Raw genomic sequence first — 23,508 nt, 5'->3', positions numbered from 1 at the left:
GAGAGAGAGAGAGAGAGAGAGAGAGAGAGAGAGAGAGAGAGAGAGAGAGAGAGAGAGAAACTCTCTCTCTCTCTCTCTCTCTCTCCTCTCTCTTTCATCTCTCTCTTTTTCAGAAAGGAAGAAAGAAAGAAGGAAAGAAAAAAGGATAGGGAGAAAGAGAGAGAGACAGAGAGAGAGAGATTCTCTCTCTCTCTCTCTTTATTGTGAGAAAAGAGCAAGATAAAGAGAGACAGAAGTAGAGAAACTCCCTCTGAAGATGATGATGGAAGAGAGAGTGTTGCCTCAATCTCTCTCACTTCCCCAGGTGCAACTTGTTAACCACAGATCAGCAGATGACGTGCCACTGTGAATAAGTTGCGAAAAGTTACTTTCAAGAATTCAGCACGGTTCCCATGGACAGTTGGATATTTTGAACATAAACATGTTCTAGTTTTAAGAAGAGCAAATGTTGATGAAGTCACTCTAGAATAGTGTTTCTGAATTGCAGGCTGCAAGAGGTTCCCGTGAAGTTTGAGACTTGCAGCCCGAACTGGCAACCACCTGGAAAGATGGCCATACCGGTTTCCATTGTGATAACTAGGGCTTGGAAGTTGAATACCTATAAAAAGACCTAAAAATGTAAAAAAAAAGGGACCTAAAAACAGGAAAAAACGTATAAATGTGATCCAAATTAATTAATAACTTCAGTTTTAATTACATATTTAATGAATCAAAAAAATACAAAATTCTGGTGGTATGGAACATACAGTGCGATAAAACTGAAAGCTTTAAAACAAGAGAAAGTTGCCACTTACAGCACGACCTTCCAGACAAGTTATGGTTAAAGGACCTTGTACCGTACCTGCTTCAGTCGTCCACATATGTTTTTCTCTCGTTTCAGGGATGGTTCAAATATATTTTTTCTTTTTTCTTTACTGTAGAAAGGTTGTTTAAGAGGTGATGATCTGATGATGATTCGAATTGAGAATGGGCAGTAAAAACGTAGTGAAAAGAAGGTGAAGTTGCAAAAAAAAGCCGTTAAGATCTAAAAAAAAAAGCTAAAAAAGGATCCATAAGCCAAAAAACGCCGAAAAAGGCAAAAAAGGACAAATAAAACTCACCTTTTTCTGGCCTACAATGACCCAAAATGAACATATATTATCTTGGGCCTCCTCTTCAGACACTAGGGAAAAAAATGATTTTTCCTCAACTTCAGAGACTTAGTGATAACAGAAAATTATTTCTCGCCAGTTCTGGTGAGAAATCAAAGCTACTGGGAGGGGACCGTCACCCATTCAGCCTCCCAACTTGAATTACAGCCTTGTGCCTTTCTTGTGTTGGGGCTGAAGGGTGAAGAGACTTTCGGTCAAAACTGGCAACCATATGGAAAGATACCCTTTTATTCATAGTTCACCAGCGATGACAGGAAGGAGGGAGGGAGGGGGAGGGAGGGAGGGAGAGAGAGAGAGAGAGAGAGAGAGAGAGAGAGAGAGAGAGAGAGAGAGAGAGGGGGGGGGGGTTATTTCACCAAAGAAACAGAAGCCACCAGGACAACTGCCCAGCTGCCCAGAACACAGAACACAAACACATGAGTGTTTCCTCACAAGTCAGTCAACACCAAGGAAGACACATGTAGAGGTCAACTCCTACAGTCTCTAGATATGGTGCACTGTATATTTGAAAACTTGTAAAGAGAGGTTGGAAAGGAGTGCATGAAATTGCAGATGCCATTGGGAGTTGCATAATCTTCAAAAACATGACTCCGAAATTAGCCATTTAACAAAATTAAAAAAAAAAAAAATACAAAACTCTCACATTCTGCATGCAGCAAAACTTGTAATTAAATTATAAATAGCCTAGCAAGAATTGTTTGCATATTATGCAAACATGTCAATCCTTAAAACTATATTGAGTTAATATTTGGAATATTTCAAAACTGAACTTAACTGGATAATAATGAGAAAGAAAACTACAATTATTTTGATTTGAATAATGTGCTTTATAGTCACGTGTTACAGAAACTAAACACTCAAATATTTACAGAGCAAGCAAAGATCAAATAATTAAACATGTTCAAAGCTTACTATTTTATACAAATTGCATTAGTGCAACAGGATTATACACAAAATAAATATAGATTTTATACAGATATTCTGTATCTTTGAAAATTGTCGATTTCTTCTTTTAATTCTTGTTCACTTGGAAGACCATAAACTACTTGCCTTAAAAAAAAAAATGACCCTCTTACATGTTACCCGTATCACATTCAGTAACGTATACTAAACTGCTGCCATCTGGTCTAAATTTACTGTTTGCTTATGAAAGACATGTTCACTTGCTCAACAATTAATTCTGTTAAATCTGCAATGTTTATTGTGTAAGGGATTAAGAAACAAAACCTGTAACTCTCAAATTCTATTTAGGGTAAGGTAAAGTTCCCCATGCATATAGCACCATGCTATGAAGGCACATTTAGGGGATGTGGGGGTACGGTCCCTTACAATTTCGATTTCAGCCATTTTGGAGGTGATGTGATCAGCACCACACTCCAACCACCTTTACCCCCTAGGGTTGCCCCCAGGTACCCATCGATTTGAGGCTGGGTGAGCCCAGAGCCACTTCATGCAGGGACAAGGCTGAAAAAATTCTGACCCATCCTGGGAATCGAACCTGGGTCTCTCATGTGGCAGTCAGATGCCCTACCAATACTGACTAGACCATCGCAGCTCTTCAAATTCTATTTAGATATATATATTTTTTAATTCACAGTGTCACAGTGTTAAAATTACTGTTTATTACAATTGAAATACTTTAACACTACATGTATAAGATTTATACAAAGGACGTTAAAAATTAACGTTAAAAACTGTACTTACGTAGGGGAGTATGTTGTAGGAACAACATATTCGCATACATAAGTACAGTTTTTAACGTCCATTTTATATTCTGGAATTGTGAGTAATATGCACCAAACCTACAAAATGGTATGAATAAGATTTTTACCAAATTAACATTTATATTTGCCTCAATTCTAAAATTGGCCCTCTGTATACTGTGACACAAACACACATATAAACACCACAGTACACTAACAAAGTTAAATTTATATGCTTATTTAGCAGCAAATGCAACACAGCAAAACACAAACAGCATTTTTAACACCAAATGAAAGAAAAAAAAAACACCCCTGTTGATTTTAAATGTATTTTCTAAACCCCCCACACTGAGAGAATACATAATCTTTATTAGTATCTCCGCTTGCCTCTACTACTTTTAAAATCCATATAATTTTGTTGACATTCTTCAAAATGATCCAGAAAGTTAAGATGCTTATCAGGTGGGAAAACTTTTCCACATCCTGGACACATGACATCTTCCCTGGTTTGCGTCAACATGCCTTCGTCCATAGCATCAGCTTTCGGCACAGGGTAATATTTAATTGAATCAAACTTATCTCCATCAACACTTCTGGATGGATTTTGCGTGCGGCTAGATTCAGGAGACTGTTCTGGTGATATTTTGTCAGAACCTACAACATACCAATCTGAACTTAAAAAAGGTGGTGAAAGTTCCTTGATGTTTTTCAAACACTCTTCTGCTGAAAAAGTTTTGCCACCTTCAGGACTATAAGAAAATGACGTCACAGATGCCAAACCGTTATTGAAACCTAAAGTAACGACTCCGGGGTACGTACTGTCACTTAATACATCACTGCTTGAAGATGGAGCCGAATGAACAACTGAACAACTCAGTTTCTGTAACGATGAAAAAGATGCATCTTCAATGTCTTCGGATTTGCTCTTACAAGTCCGCCTGTGATTTTCAGGGTTTACCGTACTATCAGAACTTGCTACATCATTGTTCCGAGTTCTCTCACTAAAACCAGGATCACTACTTCTTCTAGTGAGCGACACTGCTCCCTTTCCTCCTGCTTGTGGATTCTCGTGATCATTTACTGAACATTCACTGTTTACGACTGAAATTTCTCCCAATGCATTATCTAAGCTCAAGGCCTTGGCTTCTCTTTCGCCGTCCATCACAAGATCATCACCAAAATACAAGGTTGTCCCTCTCGGAAGTAAATTGCTCTGAAAATAACAAATTGAAATTAATAATAATAATAAAAAAAAGGCAGGAAAATGTAAGAAAAAAAAATAGGGAAAATTTTATAGCATTTTGTTATGTTGGGATCATGGGTGAAAACATAATATCAGGAACATAAAAGCAGGTTTCCACTGTAATATCTAATTAATTTTATCTTTCCCTCAATAATAAATATTATAAAAAGATGTTACGATTTCATACAAGTTATACTCAACAAACTAGCAGTCTTTGAATTGGGAGAAAAACTCCACTGAGTTAATATCCTAAGCCTTCATGATACTCTCCCCTTTTCCATTATTACTATCCTCCAAAATTCATCCTAGGAACACTGTTTTTTCCACTAGTTGTGGCACATGGGGAGCTACAGCCAGGTGGATAAAAACATTTTTCCTAGGCGGAAACAAGGACACAAACTATACAGTCCTTGGAGGTGTGGATTGACTATCCATGTAAGGTTGTGTGTATGTCTACCTTGTGTAAACTTGAAAAAGTTCTTTGAAACCTGGATGAAATGTTGCAGGAAAAATAAAAACCACTAAAAATAACCAATTATATTATTTTGCATCTAAGTGATTATGCAAAACTTTATGAAGAACATATTGGTTTAAAATGCCCAATGTAATATCACCAAGCTTAGCCTGCTGATTGTGCATGGCACACATTTACTTCTTTTAAAACTATTTTTTTAGTGACTTAACATGCAGACAAGACACATACAATTTTAGCATATGAAGGAGTTATACGGGTGGCATAAGTTTTATTCGCGATTCCAAAAACGCTGACGTTCAAGAATACAACTCCCGATATTAACTACTTTCTTTCTCACATAACTTTCTCGTGAATCGATTCAGCAGGCATTTGTCTCAATATTGATCAATACAAACAACCCCCCCTCCCCATATTCAACCAACCTTGCATCCAACTAGGAATTTCCACTACTACTCACAAATATTTTTTTGAGCTTATTCTGATGTTGATCTTCAATAAACATGCAATCAGAATTAGTTAAACAGAAATATGTAATTTTCAGGATGGCAAAAGTTTAAAAAAAGCCATAAAAATTCTATTTGTGTCCATTATAAATATCCTTAGATATTGTACTCTGGTACACAAACAGTTATCCCATTTTTACGAGCGGAACTAAAAAGTTAGATACTGTACACTACACCTGCCAAAATTTTGAAAGTAAGGAACTGATATTTGAATCCATTTAAATATAAAAATTTTGGTTCTGAAATGCACTTTTCAGCTGATATTCGTACACTGCATATTAACGTTTGCCACATCCTTGCAAAAGATAAAGAAAGGAAGGAGACTGCTTACCGAACATGGTAGATGTACTGACGTTCTGTAGGTCTTGGCATGTCGACCGGGACAAATGTTGATTTGGGAGGCTGGGACTATGATGTTGCAATGCTCTGTGTCACATACATGATGATGCTTACAACAATGATGGCATGCTTTGCGAAGAACCACCATTCTTTCCTCTCCTTCATCCTGTAACAATTGAAAACATCTTGCATGTTATACACCACCAACAAAACATGGAAAACTAATATACAAATAAAAAAGAAAGTATTGTTGTAACATTGGCTAACTATATAGTAGACTATCTCCACTCTTTTCACACAATCTCTTCAAAGAAGTAATTATACAGTATCTAACATATTATCATTATAAACTCAACTCTTATCAACAACATTAATACTTCACATGAGTGTGAAAGGATTGGATGTAGTGGCCTTTACAATTTACAGGGGGGGGGGAGACAAGAATGTATTTTGTTTACATGCAATGCTGTAACAACCTCATTGACTTTCAATGGGATCTTTACCACCCAGAAATGTCTGTGACTGTACATAACAAATATTAACCCTCTATATCGAGGGCCAAATTTGAAGTCCATTTAGGGCCTCTCTGAAGGCATCGTGGTAACAATGTCACCTTTTATCCAAGGGTTCCAGGTTCAACACCTGGTGAAGGCCGGATCTCAAAACTGTAGGTCCAGTCCAGATAAAAAGTGGTCTTAAAACAAAAACAAAAACAATTTTAGCTGTGTGTTATTATTTACAATATTGCAAATGCTCCAAGCACACAACTAATCAGTTAAGGCAATTTTCAAGGGCGAAATATGGTAAAGGTGGAACAGTAACATTCGGTGGATGTCCCAAACTCTTCTTTCAAATAAATGAACAGCGAGATAATTCCCCACCACCACCACACACATAGTCAACTCTCGAGTCTACAATATTTCATGGTTCCTGGGGAAAAGGATCATTTTAAAAGGGTCATTATTGGAATTTGGACCTTGACCCAGCCCCCACTCTCATACAGAAAAATTGCACTTCAATTGTACTTAGGCCATATTTTGAATAGTTCTCATAGCAAAATCATACAGAATATTAAGTAAACAATTTATTTTTATAGGTAGATCTCTTAATGCTTCAAATGATAACCCACATGTGCATTTATACCCACTGATTAGCCAACATTTAAAAAACAAAATGCATCAGCCTAACATCACATTGTGATATGTGAAACATAGCCAGTACTTTGCTCAGGACTTTAGATGGTTTTACAGGTGAGCAAAGCCTCGATGGTCGAGAAAATATAGTTTATAAGGGATAATGAATAAGAATTCGCATTTCAACGTTGAAGAATTGAGGGCTAAGCTGATACCGATCCTGATGTATCGGTGGGGTATCGGAAAGTATCATATGTAATTATTTACTGATACTAGCTGATGCTTTACCAGCATTTTTGTCTTTCTTTCATGGAGAAAGATGCCACGTGACACTTTTGCGAGGTTTCAGTATCCTGGAAACCATGCAAAATTCAAACTCTTTTTTTATTATTGTACCAAGTTTTGCATGAAAAGATGGATTTTGTGACCACATAACATGTATTTTAATATTCTGAAGCAATTCCTGAATATTTTAAAGCAAAACTCTTGGTGAATTGATACATATAACTGAATAATTAGTCACTAATATTGATCAATATTTTGAACAACTTTGAATTATTACAATTTTCAAGTATTGCTATTGGTGGGAATTTGGAAGAGTATTGGGATTGGTATCGGTTCAGACATACTTTATATCCAAATTTTTTCACGGTTTCTGGGAAAAATAGTCATTCCTTCAAGATGGATGCTACTCCTGGGGCTGTTATAAATAGAGTTAGTTCACTGTGCATACACACATACACATACACACACACATACGTATACATGCACCATACATACATATACATATGTAAGGAACATCATTCTTAGGAGACATACCTGTGTATTTAACAGTGCTATTTGTTTTTCCAGGTCTTTAATTTTTGACTCCAACTCCTTTGTTGCCTTGAGTGTTTCGTCCTTCTCTTTCAAAGCGGCTTCCCTTTCTTTCAAGGCCTGCTCCTTTTCATTTTTCTCAGCTTCCCAATCATCTTTGTGAGCTCTAATCTGTTGGAATCGGGGAAAAAACCATATCTCTATTAATGTTATGCATCTTGCATTCAGAAAGTTGCATTTTACAAGTAACCTGGTTACATGTCTCATTTTGAAAATACTACATAAATTATAACTCATAGAACATGTGGCATGCATGAACTGCAGGCAAACTGTTCTTTGTTTTAATGAGGGGTGACGTATTTTCTTCCACACCCTGTTTTGCAACCTATTTTCAATACTTATCAACTTTGCATTGTCATATTACGTTATTAAAACCATGACATCACATTGAGAGAGGACGGTTTATTGAAGTGAGACAGCTATTATTGTATACGAAAGGCAAGTCATTGGACCTAATCTAAAAAGGAAGCCACATTTACTTTCCTGTATTGGCAGCTTCGTCTTTCTTTCATCAGCATTGTTGTTAAGGATGTTTTATTTTCCTTTGTTTATTCAGTTGGTCCCCATTTGTGTTTTCGATAATTACCTACCCCTTAGAGAGTTGCTTTGCATTTTTTTTTGTGTTGTTGATAAGAAACAATTTTATTTTGTGCCTACTTGTTCTTTTTCTCTTCAGGTCACAATGCAACAGAAATTTAAGTTGCTTTCAAGATGGCATCGGAAAAATATTCAACACTAGTGGTATTGTGAAGGGTAGATTTTTTTTGTTTTTACATTAATACACATTTCTACATCAGTTTGTTGTCGAGGATGATGTCAGGAAATTATTTTATCCATTTCTTACCACTGTGCTATTTCAAGAATAGGAGAGGGTCACGTTTTTTATCATGTTTATAGAGCATTTCCAAGAAATTTACAAAGTACATGAGAAACTACATGCTTGAACCTGTCAATATTTTTTTTAAAATTCCAAAACATTATTTCTAATGGAGATAATCAATATTAAATTATTAATTTTTCACCATCTTAACATTCATTTACTTTATTGCACACAAATGATGATGATATCATCTAGGAGAGATTCAATCTCAGGGATCGTAAGACATTTCATGTGACTTTCATATCAACTTTGGTCAATTTATATAATAATGGTGGGAAACTTACATCAAAGAATCACTATTCACAATACACGTGACCATATGCATTAATTTCCTAAAAAGATGAAATGAAAACATGTGTCCTCTAAATAGAACAATGTTAAAAAGGGGTTTGAGGCAGACTGATATTTTATTTTTAGTCTATGAATTTGGATTTCTCTCTTCAAGTATCATATATTTGCTTATACCTCTCTGCATATTTTTAAATATATGGTGTGTGCATTTCTTTGTATATTGTGTATACACCCTCATCTGCCAGGGCGAAACCTCGCCCCCTTGAACCTAAGGATCAGTAATCACCGTTCCTCCACCCAAAACTCTGATTTCACAGTTGCCATCCACACCAACAGCCATAATACCACCTTCAACAACTGTTTCAATGTTGCCATTATCCATCTTTTACCCCCCACACAGACACCTTTTCGCAGGCGATGGGAAAGGGCATATATATATATCAGGCATGCATGCCACTATAACCCCCAGACTCAACCTAGCCAACCAATAACCCTTTCCCCTCTTCCCGAAACCACCCATCCACCCTGCAGTAAACACTGGTGAAAGTAACTGTTTCTGGCAACACTGACGGTAGTGACGCTGCCGTCAGTATTCTGTGCCTCTACTCTTCGTAACCACGATCTTTTTCTTCTCCGTTGAAAATGCGACCTGGGTCGCGAAATATCAAACTTTTTCTTTTTGTGTGGTAAGTGTTTACTGTCTCCTTCTTCATTTGTGTATATCTATGTGTCATGTTCAAAATGGTGATATTTTTTCAATCATTTCTATTCTTTCTAAGATCTATGAAAAACATGTATCATATGAAATGTCTTACGATCCCTGAGATTGAATCTCTCCTAGATGATATTATTAGTGATAAAGGTGCTGTGTTGTTGTGGCTTTTGAGATTGGAGCCTGCTACTTCATCTTTTCAAGTAGCTGTCAAATTGTCCACCAAAATTTTGGGGAGCTCCCACGGGGAATCTAACCAGAGACCGCTTGCACCAAAAGAGAGCCCTAACTATTTGGCTATGCAGGAGCCATCTCTACTGTTGAAATAAATGTGAAATATTTTAAAAGACACTCACCAAGATTGTGATTTCATCAAATAATTTCTTATTTAGGGAGATGTAAGGTTAAAACAGAGGCAAAATGACCATAAATTGGGCCCCTGTGGTAACATTTAGGGGTGTTGAGGAAATTTGGGGGGGGTGTTTAGGTTAGGGTGTACGGAAACCTCTATTAGGTATTGAACATTTTGTGTCATTGTAATTAACGCAATTAAATTGCAAAGGTTAAAAAAGTGTGTTTCTATGAAAGCAATACTGATTTTATTTGCATTTCGCAACATAGCTTAAGTACAATTGCATTTTGTTTTTGCATGATCACACTATATGACAACTTGCTTGAAGTATAAGACACAATATATGTCACTGGCCGGCCTTGAACAAGCTTTGTACATTTCAAATTACAAAACATGTGGTTGTTGTGGTCAAAGCAAGCCATTAGTATACCCTGTCTCAGTTATCTCTGGAGCAAGGCCAAGCATAGCATCAGAGAAGGGAAGTAAATCGAGTGGGAAGAGAGAAGCAGTATACTCTGCTGCGAAGGCACAGCAACTGCAGTTGTTTTCTCTCTCTCCATGCGATTCCGTTCAGTCTCGCGTGTTTATTGGTGGAGCAGTGTCGCGTCACTACTTGCGCAGACACTTGTTTTCGTTTGCCTGCTCCAGAGTTAGCTGGGACACGGTATAATATTAGTTTTATTGGAACATTTTCACGGAAGCTTACTAGTGTTTGATGTAATGGTTAAAGCATGTTTCATGTTTTCTTTATTTTCAACAATGCGCCCCCTAAAATTTCATTCCATACCCCTCAGCACCCCTACATGTTTAACCCAATTGTGAAAATGTATAACTGAAATTAACAGAAGAGAAGATCTTCACATTAGCAATATGTGACTTTGAGACTTCACAAATCTAAGCCCCCCAACAGGCTAAGTTTGCAGCAACTTTTCGCATATATAGAGCCAAAAGTACGCACACAATATAGTTCCGCTGCAATACTGCCGATTTTGTCACTGTCTGTGATATGAACAGCTCGGTGGTTAAGGCAAGACTGGTGCCGGAGATTCTGAGTGCTGCTCTAGCGTGAATTAATACATAACATCTGCTGCAAAGTTAACCTGTCGCGGAGCTTACATTAGATTTTCTACATTAGAATGCAATAAGCGAGTAAGAACCCTTACCTGAAATTCTAGTATTTCTTTATGTTCAGATTCTGCTTTTTCTAACCTTCTTTTCAATTCTTCATTTTCTTCCTTCAGTCTTACATTCTCTACCATAGAATTACACATATGCTCTTGACACACTCCCATTTCATCCTGGAATAACAAATGAGAAACACTTTAGATGTGAAGTGGAGACTACCTAAGTAGAAACCCAGCTGTTACATTCAAAACACTGTTACAGGATAAAAGTTGTTTCAAATATCTCATCTGTACTTGCTGGCCTCAGAAAAATCTGAATACCTCATTATTATATCGTTATCATTAGGGCTTGGAAGTTGAGGAAATATCCTTTCTTTTCCTAGTGTCCGAAGACTAGGCCAAACATAATATATGTTCATTTTGGGTCATTGTAGGCCAGAAAAAGGTGGGTTTTATTTTTCCTTTTTTCGGCAATTTTTGGCTTATTGGTCCATTTTTAAGGGTTTTTTTTTTGCAACTTCACCTTGTTTTTACTGCCCATTCTCAATTCGAATCATCATCATCAGATCATCACTATCACCTCTTAAACATCCTTTATGTAGTAAAGAAATAATATATATATATATTTGAACCTTCCCTGAAACGAGAGAAAAACATTTTTGGACGACTGAAGCAGGTACGGTACAAGGTCTTTTAACCGTAACTTCTCTGGAAGGTCGCGCTGTAAGTGGCAAATTTCTCGTTTTGAAGCTTTCAGCATGGTGTATACAACCATATACATTAAATATGTAATTAAAACTGAAGTTATTAATTAATTTGGATCACATTTATATGTCCTTTTTTTATATATATTTTTAGTTTTTTTTATAGGTCTTTTTTTGGCAATTTATAGGTCTTCAACTGCCGAGTCCTAGTTATCATGAACACTATGAAAGAGTTATCCTGAGTTACTGACTAGGCAAGTTGTGAATGGGTTCAAGAGTTCCTCAGAGTGCAAATCACTTTCAGCTTCAGTCATTTCAGTGCAGTACACAGATTCAACCTTGAAAGCTTGGAAATCTTTCAACATTTTGTCTCATCATTAACCCAAGAAAATATCATATATTCACTGTAAGGAAATCTTCATGACATAAAACCTTACTTAAAATTCAAATTTAGGTATGTATGTATAGAGAGACAATGGTGTGAAGTAGCATTGTAACATTTCGTAACAAGAGGAGAGAGGGATCACACCTCTTAACTGAATGGATCGAGTTGTTGTGGCATACAGCATGCTTAACCCTGCCTTGGTTGGGGTCTCTCACAGTCTCTCGTTCCAGGTGTGATTTTAACATCCTTATTTATTATTGACTGTTTTGTCAACACTCTCCCTCTGTCTAGCAGAGTTTCGAATCTTCCTTTTTTACCCCACAATTTTCCTTTCAATGTTAGTAAGATATTCGAGCCACTAATGAGGGTTCGTTGAAGCCCTTTGCTGTATTGAGTTCATGAGGGTCTATAGGCTTACCTAGTATTCACTGAAAATCCGATATGCCGTTCCATGCCTGATTAACGAAGAGTATCTTTTTATAATTTTATAGAATTTCAATTTTAATAGTTTTATAGAATCTCAATTGTTGAAAGAAAATAACTAATCGTAATAATCGAAGATTTGGCATTTCAGACCATTCTTTTGGCATATTTAAAAAATCCGGTCTCTGAGACCGTACGCTACCATCCATGTAACTTTTCTCGCACGACCAATGAAGGGTTAATATTATTGACAGTTCAAGTGTTTTCTCTAACATTTCTTGGCATAATATAGGTGAGGTAATTATACAGAATAAATTCTCGTTTCATTCCTTTCATGTTGCACATTTATGACATTAGAGGTTTATCTTGATTGAATCAATTATGGTAAAGAAAGAAACAAGACAGCAATATGCCATTTTCTAGATTGTGCAGTTCTCATATATAGTACTACATATTGTTCATATAAATGAATGGCAACAGGTTACATATATTCTTGATACAACACTAGTGATAGGAATGGAAAAGTCCCTATAATTAGTTGATTAAACATGTGTAAGTATGAAATGATATACTCAACAAGAAACAAATATGGTGAAAACAGAAGAAAGTATGAAAGATAATCACGGTCACTCATAAAGGAACGACCAGGCCATGACTCCAAGTTGGAACCTTCAGCAGTAGGGAATATCATGTGTCAACCAGCCAACATACTAGGATAACAAAGTACACTTTTGGTTATCATGACGATGGGAATGAATGGTGACATACATGGACAACACAACGTAAAAGCCTCACAGAGGATTATATTGCCCGAGAGTCCAGGTTCCGGAGCCTCATTGGCCTACAACATTGCAGATAACAGAGTATACTACGTGAAAGTCCCGTACAGAGTATGGTGTTGATTTTATCAAGTAATGCAGAGACTGCAATAAATTGATTGATTAGTTGGTATAATTTTACTTCGCTTTTCTGACATTTGTGGCTAATCGCAAAGATGAGGATGATTGATGATATGATGAAGGGACACTCACAAAGAACACCCATGTCTAGATTGGGATTTAAACCTGGGACTCCAGGTCCAGACTTCAATAAATACATAATCTACAATATGCTTATTTGTCATCATTCAAACATATTAAGAATACTTATTACACACATTTCAGTCCAGGTCTTAACCGGACCTGACATGTAAGTGTTGTTTCTTAGTAATCGTGTTTTGTAATTGGATTAAAAAATGATATTGGAGAGGTGTACGCATAATTCTGTAGAAGTTAGTTAAATTGATTTCACCATCACTTACATATCAATCCAAAAATTAAAAAATTGATGGTACTTTAGCACTTGGAGATCTGAAATCTGTCAATGACCACACTGATTCTCTTGCCCGATTTCATCTAGGATATATGCGTTCAATATAATCCAACAATGCTGGGACCCCTGGTATCATCTACAGAGGAGGCAGTGGCCAAAATGCAGACCAACCCATCTTCAGACCACATTGTAAAATTAGTCCTAAATTCAAATGGCCAAAACTTGACTTAAAAAAACATACGTATCCAACTAGCGAACACAATCACTTACAGTTTTTAGAGGTGCCAATCTCTGCTCCATAATCTTGTTCAGCTGCTCTTGTTGATCTTGAACAGTTGATAAAAGTCTCTGCACATAGATTTGTCTATCATTGTTGTACTTCTGCCATCTTTTATTCACTTCTGTCACCTGAAAGAAAAGGTACATTTATTGCACAAGTTATTCCCACAAAATCCATTACTGAAAGTTGCTGATGCTGCCTAAAAAACTACACTTCTTTGAACCAATACTGACACTGATACTATTCTTGATTCCCACCAATACTAATGCTTGAAAATTGTAATACAGTAAAACCTCGTTAATCTGGACTTTGCTTAATCCGGACAGAAAGGGGGGGGAAGCAGAATGCAAGGTTTTAAATGGTGTACAGTATTGCTTTACATTTTACTGTACTGTATATTGTATTTAGGCCTATGTTTTTTAAATGCGCCATAATAAACATGTTTTGTTGCTATCAACGGAGTTTTAATGCACTTTCTACTGTTCTTCTAGGTTATTTAAGTTAATCTGGACTTACGTTAAATCAGTCAACTTATTCCCCCCCATTAACGAGGTTTTACTGTAATTAAAATTGTTCAAGATATTGATTAATGGTAATGGGTGTGTTTCACCCCAATTACAAGTCATCAATTCAACATACCTTTGCTTTAAAATATTTAAAATACATGAAAATATTAAAATAGCTGTGTGGTTTTCTCGAAATCCAGTTGTTGTTTTTCTTTCCACATAATATCTGTGCAAAATCAATGGAGAGCTTGAATTTTTCATAACTTCCAGGATAATTACACTCAGAAAAAGTGTCACGTGGCATTTTCTCAAATGATCCAACACAAGAAAAGTACTGGCAGGTATTTGTAAATAAAATCTAACTGATACTTTCAGATACTGATACTGATATCGGCTCTGCCTTAAAATATTTTTGTTTCTTTGTCTGGGATTGAACTGTGCCAACATACAGTTTACATATTCAATGTGTACACATGGAAGGCGATGAGAAAATTCAAAATAGTAGAAGAAAATTGCAGCAAGGGTGTTTAGCCTTTGCACACTTTGGGCATATGGTTTCTGAAGTGTTGCAATAATTATTCAAACTAAAACGTACATGACAAACAACATTTTAATTTTAGAATTAACAATAACACAGCAAACCACAATGAGTGTGTGCATTTCACAACTAGTCAGCATGTGACAATTCCATTAGTAAGCTGGTGATTATAGCCATGAGACTGAGTCAGACTTATGAAAAATACAATTTCATCAGAAAGGAGGTACATTATGATGATAATATACTATTAAGTAGTATAGTACCATTCTGCTACAAGTAATTGCACACAAACACATCTACACACATTTACACACAAAAGGTACAAGATGTGTCTTGAAGAAATGATGATAGAAGAGGAATACTTATATATTATACAGGCTACACATAAAATCTCCCAGCATACTTAAATTTAAAGATAACCATGAATAACTAAGGTGGTATGCTATTCATTACAACATTCAGTTGTGAGCAAGTGTTTTTAAAATAAACCATTCAGAAATAACAAAAATATCCACAGCTTATACATGAAAACCAGTTGATATACTTGCTGTGTGTTCTACATAAAAATATAAAATAAAAATTCAGGAATTATCATACTTACATCTGCTATTACAGCTTGCAATTTTAAATTTTCTCTTTCCAATTCATTTATCTGCTGTCTTAATTTATTGTCCGATATTTCAGCATTGGTTGATTCATCTTTTGTACTCTGTGAATAGAACAGAAATGAAAACCCACGTAAGTATGAACCAAACATGACGGACAGAAAATGTTCATAAAGCATCCCCCAGTTGGAATAATTTGTACAGTCTCCATGTCGATCCATACAAGCCCTTCCTCAACTATACCCAAACTCGACAAGCATTCCCATTAGAAATTTTCATTTCAAGCACTGTCACAGACTAGGTAATTGCATTTTGTGCATGAAACCTCTTACACATAGGATATTTAGGTTTAACTAATATAATATTCTACAAAAATCAAGTAAATACATTCTTCAATGTGTCAAACTATTCAACATCATACAGTATTCTTCTATAAAATGTGTTGTGATACAGTTAAATTCTCAACAGCATATGCATATACTGCTACCAGTAATTGTAATCAGTTTCAAAGCCTTCAGAGGGCCTCCCCGATGGTGCAGTGGTAGCATCGTAACCTTAATCAAGGGGTCCCACGTTCGATACCCGGTGGAGACACATAGTGGTTTGGATCCCACTTTAAACTGTAGGTCGAGTCCCGAATTAGCCTTACCGTGCATAGTGGACTTAAAAAACTCCAAATCAATCAAAGCCTTCAGGAATGAAAATCTGAAGATTTGATGTGTTGGTGGCGATTAGGTGGCACTTGCCCCCCCATCGTTTTGCCCCTCCATTATGCTAAACCTTATCTACAAAGTACAAAGGGAAATACTCAGTCTTTGCCCTCCCCGTTTTGGCACCTTGCAAATATATCAGAGCACTTTGAAACAAGAAGAAGAGATGAAAAATTCCAGTTACTTAGTCAATGGCGGCGATTAGGTTCCAAAACCAGGGGGGGGCAATGTGCCAAAACTGGTGGGGGAAGACAGTATATTTCTCTATGTAGATAATGTTTAGCATAGTGGGGAGGCACAAGTGGCGAGAAGTGGGGGGAATACCCCCCTCTAATCGCACCACTGTACTTAGTTCATGTGAAAGAAAGGCATCAAATTACAAATTTAGATATAGACGATCCAAAGATTGGCAATACTGCACAGGTCCGAAATCGAAGGAAGCAGTAGTTCCAATATGACAAAACTGTTGGAAGATCCGCAAACACGGTACAAGGTTGATTTTTATTAGCATGTCCTAGACGTGATTATTTTAGATCTAAGAGATTTGAGCAGCTTGAACAGCGTAGTGAATTTTCGATTTCTTGCTTGATATTAGTAAGCTTAAAGGCATGCCATCTAAACATGGTCGTCGGGAGGGGTTCGAACCGGTCCGTCGATCACTCCTAGAAATTGGCATAGTTTATTTCAAGTTCAAAAAAAAGTTTTGTCAGATCTGGAGCTCGTTACTTTTATTGTTAATTTAAGAAATAACGACCAGTTAATATTCGAACAGAATAACCAAAGTAAAAACAGCGTTAGATCGAAAATACAGTAGTGTAAAATACACTAACCAGGTTACGTTTTCATATTTTACCATTTAAACTAAAATAATAAATGGTCCTGCTTTTTTCCAAAAAAAAGTTAGTTCTATCAGTTTTATGGGGCGAGGCGAAACAACATACCTTTATTATTAAACTTTCCCCAAATATTTATATTTTTCTTGGACAAGTTATGCAAAGTTAACAACAAAATAAAATAGCTATGCATTTCAGTACACTAACTGTATGAAGTGGATATTCACTAATTTTGTGGATCGAGAAGAAGTCTTTCGCCAATGATTTAATAATATTTTTATTGGTCTATAATAGTTATTATATCATAATAATCAAGACAATGATAATAATAATCATTGTTGTTATTTCTACTATTCACGTTTTATAAATGGCCTGACCGCCCCTATAAAAAATTCTGGCGACGTCAATGCATCTGATTTTTTGTCTCAAAAGTGTACAAAACTTGCCTGTATATTAACACGTGAAGGCTCCAAATATATTTACATATATTTTTTTAAAAATCCAATCATATCATAGGCCTTCAATGGTAAAAATATGAGCCCAAGTCTTCAAGGCATTTCTTTCCTAATACTTGTTACATTTAAGATACGCATAATGAAATTGTAATTTAGCGTTGCATTTTTTAAAGTTTTGCTGTGGTAGACACATCACGTTTGTTCAATAGTGTAACATTATTTATTTAATTTTTAATTTTATACTTTGTTGTTTTACTTAGGAATATATTGATTTTGATTTTCAATTTCCCGTTGCTGCGTAATGACGGGGGGAGGGGATTCGAAAAGGAGCGGTTGCCCAGGGTGGCGAAATGGCTAGCGCCAACACTGGTGCCTCATGGAAGATAGATATACCATTTGAAAATAGCGTCTTGGGTAACCATGTGTGGGTAGTTCAAAGTCCACACACAAAATGACGCAGCAGGATGTCAAAGAATTCTTTAAGCATAACTCATGCTCACTCCCAAGTCTGATTAAGCCGGCAGTGGAAATTGTATTTTTTACAAAAAAGGGGGAGGAGGCAGGCTGTAAATGTGAAACCGGAAATGTTTATGAGTTGCTGAATAAGTGGCATGTCCGAGAAAGAAAGCTGGGGTTCATACCATCCTTTGCAAGAGTAGAAACAAATATCTTGAAATTCGAACCTTTGTCTGATATAGAATGGCTAAAAATCTGACGATATACATAGAAATAAAATGTTACGCAACAAAGATTTTCAATTTTGTAAGGTTGAGAATCATATTGTTTAGTTTTTTTATTGGATATATAATAACTAACTCTCTAGCCTTCTTAAACCCGAAGGTTTATGGCTGCAGCAACATAAGCCTTCGAATCTGTTCCTCTCCTGGGCAAGATCAATCCAATCTTTTCCATCCTTACATATTTCCTTTACGTCCATCTCAACGTTATCCCTCCATCTTCGTCTTGGCCTTGCCACAGGACTCTTATCAGATTTCCCAACAAGAATTGGATATATAATAATTATAGTAATTAAAGCTAGGATTTCTAGGCACTAAAAATGCCAAATAGGCAGGCAAAAGAGGGTCTAAAATGTGGGAAATAAAATAATACTAAATAAAAAATGCATATAATAAGCATCCACTTTCATAATTGCGAATAATGAAAGGTCTGAAATTAAAATTCTCTCATCCATTAAAGGTATTTCCTACTGTTACAGCGGGCCCCTACATGCTGACAAAGGAAGTGGGGAGCGGGCGGAGGAAGTTCTGTCCACAACTCGTTGTACAGTGGGATCCTTGAGAATTACCGTGCAAATTGTCCATGACTATTTTCATTAATTTTTCTCTTACATCCTATGTGTTTTTATGCGATGGATTTTTATGTATGCAAGGTAATACTCATGGATCCCACTGTACAGGCTGCTGCTTTTCTCATCACGCTGGACTGGTCGCTTCCCCGCCCTCAACTTCCCTTGCCAGCATGTAAGGTGCCCGCCGTAAGACTGGGAAACAGCTATAACAGTTGTAATTTCATGATGCATTCAGTGAATTTTATAATAATTGAATTAATATTTTTTGATTTAATGGAAACAATATTACATATCCATACACTACTATTCATTTTCAAAACAGAAAAAATAAATTATCTGTTGTAACCTAAAATAATAGAAAAGACTCACTGCTTATAACAACACCTGTTCTGCATTCATTATGACGAGACATTCACAAATGAACAGCCGTGCTCGGGTCGGGATTCGAACCTGCAATTTTCGGTATAGAGATGATCGACTATTGAACGCGTTCGGTCACGGGGCTACGAGGCAAAAAATAGTGACGGATGGGATTCATCTCGAGGCGGGGGAGGATGAACTCATCCTACTTGCCACCTACTATGCACATTGAGGATGACGTCAAAAAGGGGGGGGGGGTCGTTCTTTCGTTAAGTTCTGGTTGTCAAAAGGACAGAAGAACCTTCCTGTGCTCCCTGAATCTGCCTGTAGGGAAACAACGAAAAAACCTACCTCTGTACTGAAAGCATCCGAATCTGATCACAAGAAGGCATTTAAAGCAATATCCACGCTCTAATAATGAACTCGTAGGCCAAAAGTATTTTCAGTCACGGCCTGCCAAACGCATCTTCAAGTAGGTGATGCGTGGCCAGCAGCGGCGCTCCTGACGATAAAAAACACATGACAAAAGGGGGAATGAGTCCTGTGTCAAGTACTTTGCTGTCAGGTCATAGCTCTTACTAAAATGCCGCCTTTAGTAGGGATGCTAATCGGGAATCGAACCCGACACCTCTTGATAAGACAAATATTTGGAAAAAAACGCTAATGTCGGCCCGTCTTCTCGCAGCCGAAGGTATGTATATGGACGACATTGTCTCTTCTTCAGTTTCACCTAATCATCCTGTGGTGAAGTGGCTATTACAGCGCGCTACGACGTCAGGGATCTCTGGTTCGAATGCCGGCATGGGCGTTCTTTGAGAGTGTTCCTTCATCAGTTTCACATCATCAGTCATCCTCATCGTCGCGATTAGCCCAAAGTTGCAGAAAAGCGAAGCTAAATAACAAAATCAATCGTCATTCATTCTCATTGTTACCACTATAGCCAGAAGTGGCAGAAAAGTAACGTAATATCCGAAAGGACGCAAAACTACAAATACAAAACCGCTGGTTAGTTTCTGGGTACAACGCAGAAAAAAGTGCTTCCACGCTAAGTTGCTTTTTGTACTGGCTTCCCTGACCTTCAAGTCCATAATGAAGTCTGCCAAAGGGGAGAAAATCGGGGAAATCCCCACATCAGTGACCACTTGAAGATCCTATCTTTTCTTAGAAGCTGACCACAGAATGAATGCTAACAGCTGAAGCAAGACAACCCAACCCCAACAATGGAGCTCCTAGGAATCCTCTACTCGAAATGTCGTTGAATCCAAAGGTAATTCCCCTCGGCTGACACAGTTATGGCAAAGATAATGCACAACCGGAACTGTCAGTTTCCTCCTACTATCGCAGGCGAACAAGAAAAAATGCCGAGTCTGAAAGCGTATTTTGAAACCACAGCAATCTTGGCTTGCTATCTCATGGCCTTAGCCAAGGGGAAATGCCATTTGCACGACGCCACACCTACTGCGGTTAACATTTTCTTCGAGCTTCTCTTCTCTCGTTTTGAGTCATCATTAAGTACACAGCTTTACCATGAAGGCAAAAACCGTCTAGCGCTGTCGTCGCATTTTCAACCCTATGCGTTAGGGATGGTTGGTGGATGACAGAATCAGCTGCTTGCCATATAATACTGCCTCTGGAGTTGTCAAAAATTTACGGTTCGTCATATTTATTCGGTGTCAAGTGCTTGTATCATCATGAAGCACGCCCGCAGCGAGGGTTAGGAACGTGCTTACAATATAAGACGGAAAAATTTACACTTGGAATTTTGTTTCCCAACGTAGTAGTAATAGTACGTTTTAAAAGATGGTCTTCAGACACTAAGATGTAACGGCTCAAGAACGTAGAATGAAAAATTCACCAGACATCATGCAAACTAAATGAAAACTTATTTAATTTTGCAATGCAACCGACGGAGAAAGTGCACGATTTTGAACAACAGTAATTGCACTTCGAATTGGACAATTTTCAATTCACACTCGACATATTTCTTTAGCATTTCGGCATGTACAGATGCGTGGTGAGAAATAGCTCATTGGCGCAACACGAACTGAAATGTACAGGGTGGTCCATATGTCTTGTTACCGCCCCCCCCCCCTACCGAATCAATATCTTGTTATCTCTAATTCAGTGTTTCTTTTGCAGAGATGGCTGACACAAGATCCTACAATGTAGAAGAGCGCCTTGTTGTCAGTGTTTGGGCCCATGAACGTTCACATACCGGCAAGACCATGGAGAATGTGCGACGAGATTTCACAAGACGATTACAAAAAAAATGCACCACCAAAGTGACAATACTGCGTTGGGAAAAGAAACTGTTTATGTTCGGATGTATCAAAGACAAACCGAGGTCTGGTGCACCAACCAAAAGACAGAACACATGTGCAGGAGTGGAGGCATCTGTGCTTCGGTCACCACAGTCACTGCACAAACGGTCTGCTGAGCTTGGAATCCCGAAACCAACAATGTTACGACACATGAAGAAGGATCTTGGATTGAAATCCTTTAAACCAGCAAGCGTCAACGAGCCCAGTGATGATGACATGCGTAGACGACATGCAGAATGGAAGAATGTTGGAGGTATTTCCGACACTCCCGCAGCGGGCTGACCCTCTCTTCTCCGATGAATGCGCAATATATCGAAGTGCACGTGCAAGAAATGTGCATTTCTGGTCCAAGGAAAATCCGCATTATTACGAAGAGCTGGAAAACAATCCCCCCCCTCGCCTTGTGTTGCTCTAGGTCGCTATGCCCGCTAAACACTTGATAGGTCCCTATTTCTTCGATGGCGTAGTCAATCAACACTCCTATCTCGCCATGTTACGGGCATTTTTTGTTCCACAGCTCCAAAGAATGAGTCTCCTGGGACGTTTCTAGTTTCAACAGGATGGAGAACAGCCCCACTATGCCATCGCTGTCAGGGAATATTAAAGTGAAGTGTTTCCCAATAGGTGGATAGGACGCGGATCGGTACATAATCCGGCGCCTCTGGATTGGCCTCCCAGAAGCCCTGACCTCTCGTCTTGCGACAATGACCTCTGGGGCATTATTAAGGAAAAGGTATCACAGCAACGATACCAAACAACAGAACAATTAAAGGACGCTATTAGGGCAACCTTTCAGACAAAAATCACGAAAAATTTGCTTCGTAAAATCTCACACAGATCATGGCGCCGTGTAATTTTGTGCCATGAAAATAATGGTGGTCTTACTGACCTTTTGGATGCGTGAACAACATCCTGGTTGACGCTGAATCCATATGTCTTACAAATTGTTATATTGTTATTATCATAATATAAAATTATGTTATAAAATTATGTAAGATTTGTCACACGACATATGGAATAAATGGCTACCTTACGCTTCATTACATTATATTGTATTATTATCAAGTTATGTAAAATTATGGGGGTAACAAGACATATGGACCACCCTGTACTATAGAAGAAACGTTACAGTTACAATTGCAATAACGATGAACAAAATGTATGTGTGGCCTCTCTATAAATAATTAAATACATATGTGCTTGGTACGTCTGAGCAAGACCCTAAAGAACCAAATATAGGCAAAACTAAAAATAATTAGTCTTTGAGGGCCTCCCCGATGGCGCAGTGGTAGCGTTGTCGCCTTGTAATCAAGGGGTCCTGGGTTCGATACCCGGTTGAGGCACATAGTGGTTCGGATTAACTGTAGGTCCAGTCACGGTTAGCCTTACTGTGCATAAAGTGGACTTAAAACAATCAATCAATTAGTCTTTGGTGGACGTAATAAAAAAACTATGTTCCAATTGCAAATTAGTGATTTAGCTGTTCTCCGTGGTGTACTGGTTATTGTGACACACAGCGTGTATTCCTTCTGTCATCTATTTCATCCCTCGTCAACATCCTTACCTTTGAACGAGAGAAGAGCTACGATATAAAATTATTTTACAGTTTGAGCCTTATGAACTAAGTACCAATAAAAAGAGTTACAATACGACCTTGTGGAAACTATAAAAATTTATAACTGGATTGTAAAAATTATTATTAGGCCACAAAAATTATCTGTCCCTATCTTTCAAATGGCTATAAATGTCGTTATGCAGATGATTACGATTTTTCCTTATTTACTGTCCTATCTACATTCGACTAAGATAAGGGTCACACTATGTTGGATCATTCTAGATGACTCTGGAAAATGTTTTTTCCTTATTTATCTGTTTCAGCACAAAATAAGACTTAATTGTTGTATGCAACAAAAGTTTGTACAACATAAGAATTCCGAAAAGGTCACTGTGCATTTTTTTTCCTATTGTGCATAAATCCTTTGTATT

General features: G+C 37.4%; 1 protein-coding gene across 4 annotated transcripts in view; it reads right to left on the bottom strand.

Moving 5' to 3' along the window:
* Positions 1–3,191: 3,191 nt before the first annotated feature.
* LOC146003999 (uncharacterized) overlaps positions 3,192–23,508 on the bottom strand; it is a 133,049-nt gene continuing 112,732 nt past the window's right edge. For all 4 annotated transcript variants that reach the window (XM_083142548.1, XM_083142549.1, XM_083142546.1 and 1 more), the window contains exons 2-7: positions 15,531–15,638; positions 13,876–14,013; positions 10,822–10,956; positions 7,367–7,534; positions 5,407–5,580; positions 3,192–4,067 (exon numbers count right to left, since the gene is read on the bottom strand). In XM_083142548.1, coding sequence (XP_082998674.1) covers positions 3,225–4,067; positions 5,407–5,580; positions 7,367–7,534; positions 10,822–10,956; positions 13,876–14,013; positions 15,531–15,638 — 1,566 coding nt within the window. In that variant the 3' untranslated portion in view covers positions 3,192–3,224. The remainder of the gene's footprint in view (positions 4,068–5,406; positions 5,581–7,366; positions 7,535–10,821; positions 10,957–13,875; positions 14,014–15,530; positions 15,639–23,508) is intronic.

This window comes from Lepisma saccharinum, chromosome 21, assembly GCF_977018435.1.
Source record: "Lepisma saccharinum chromosome 21, izLepSacc3.1, whole genome shotgun sequence".
Classification (NCBI taxonomy): Eukaryota; Metazoa; Arthropoda; class Insecta; order Zygentoma; family Lepismatidae; genus Lepisma; species Lepisma saccharinum.
The sequence above is the reverse complement of the archived record's forward strand: the minus strand, read 5'-3'. Positions and strand labels throughout refer to the sequence as shown.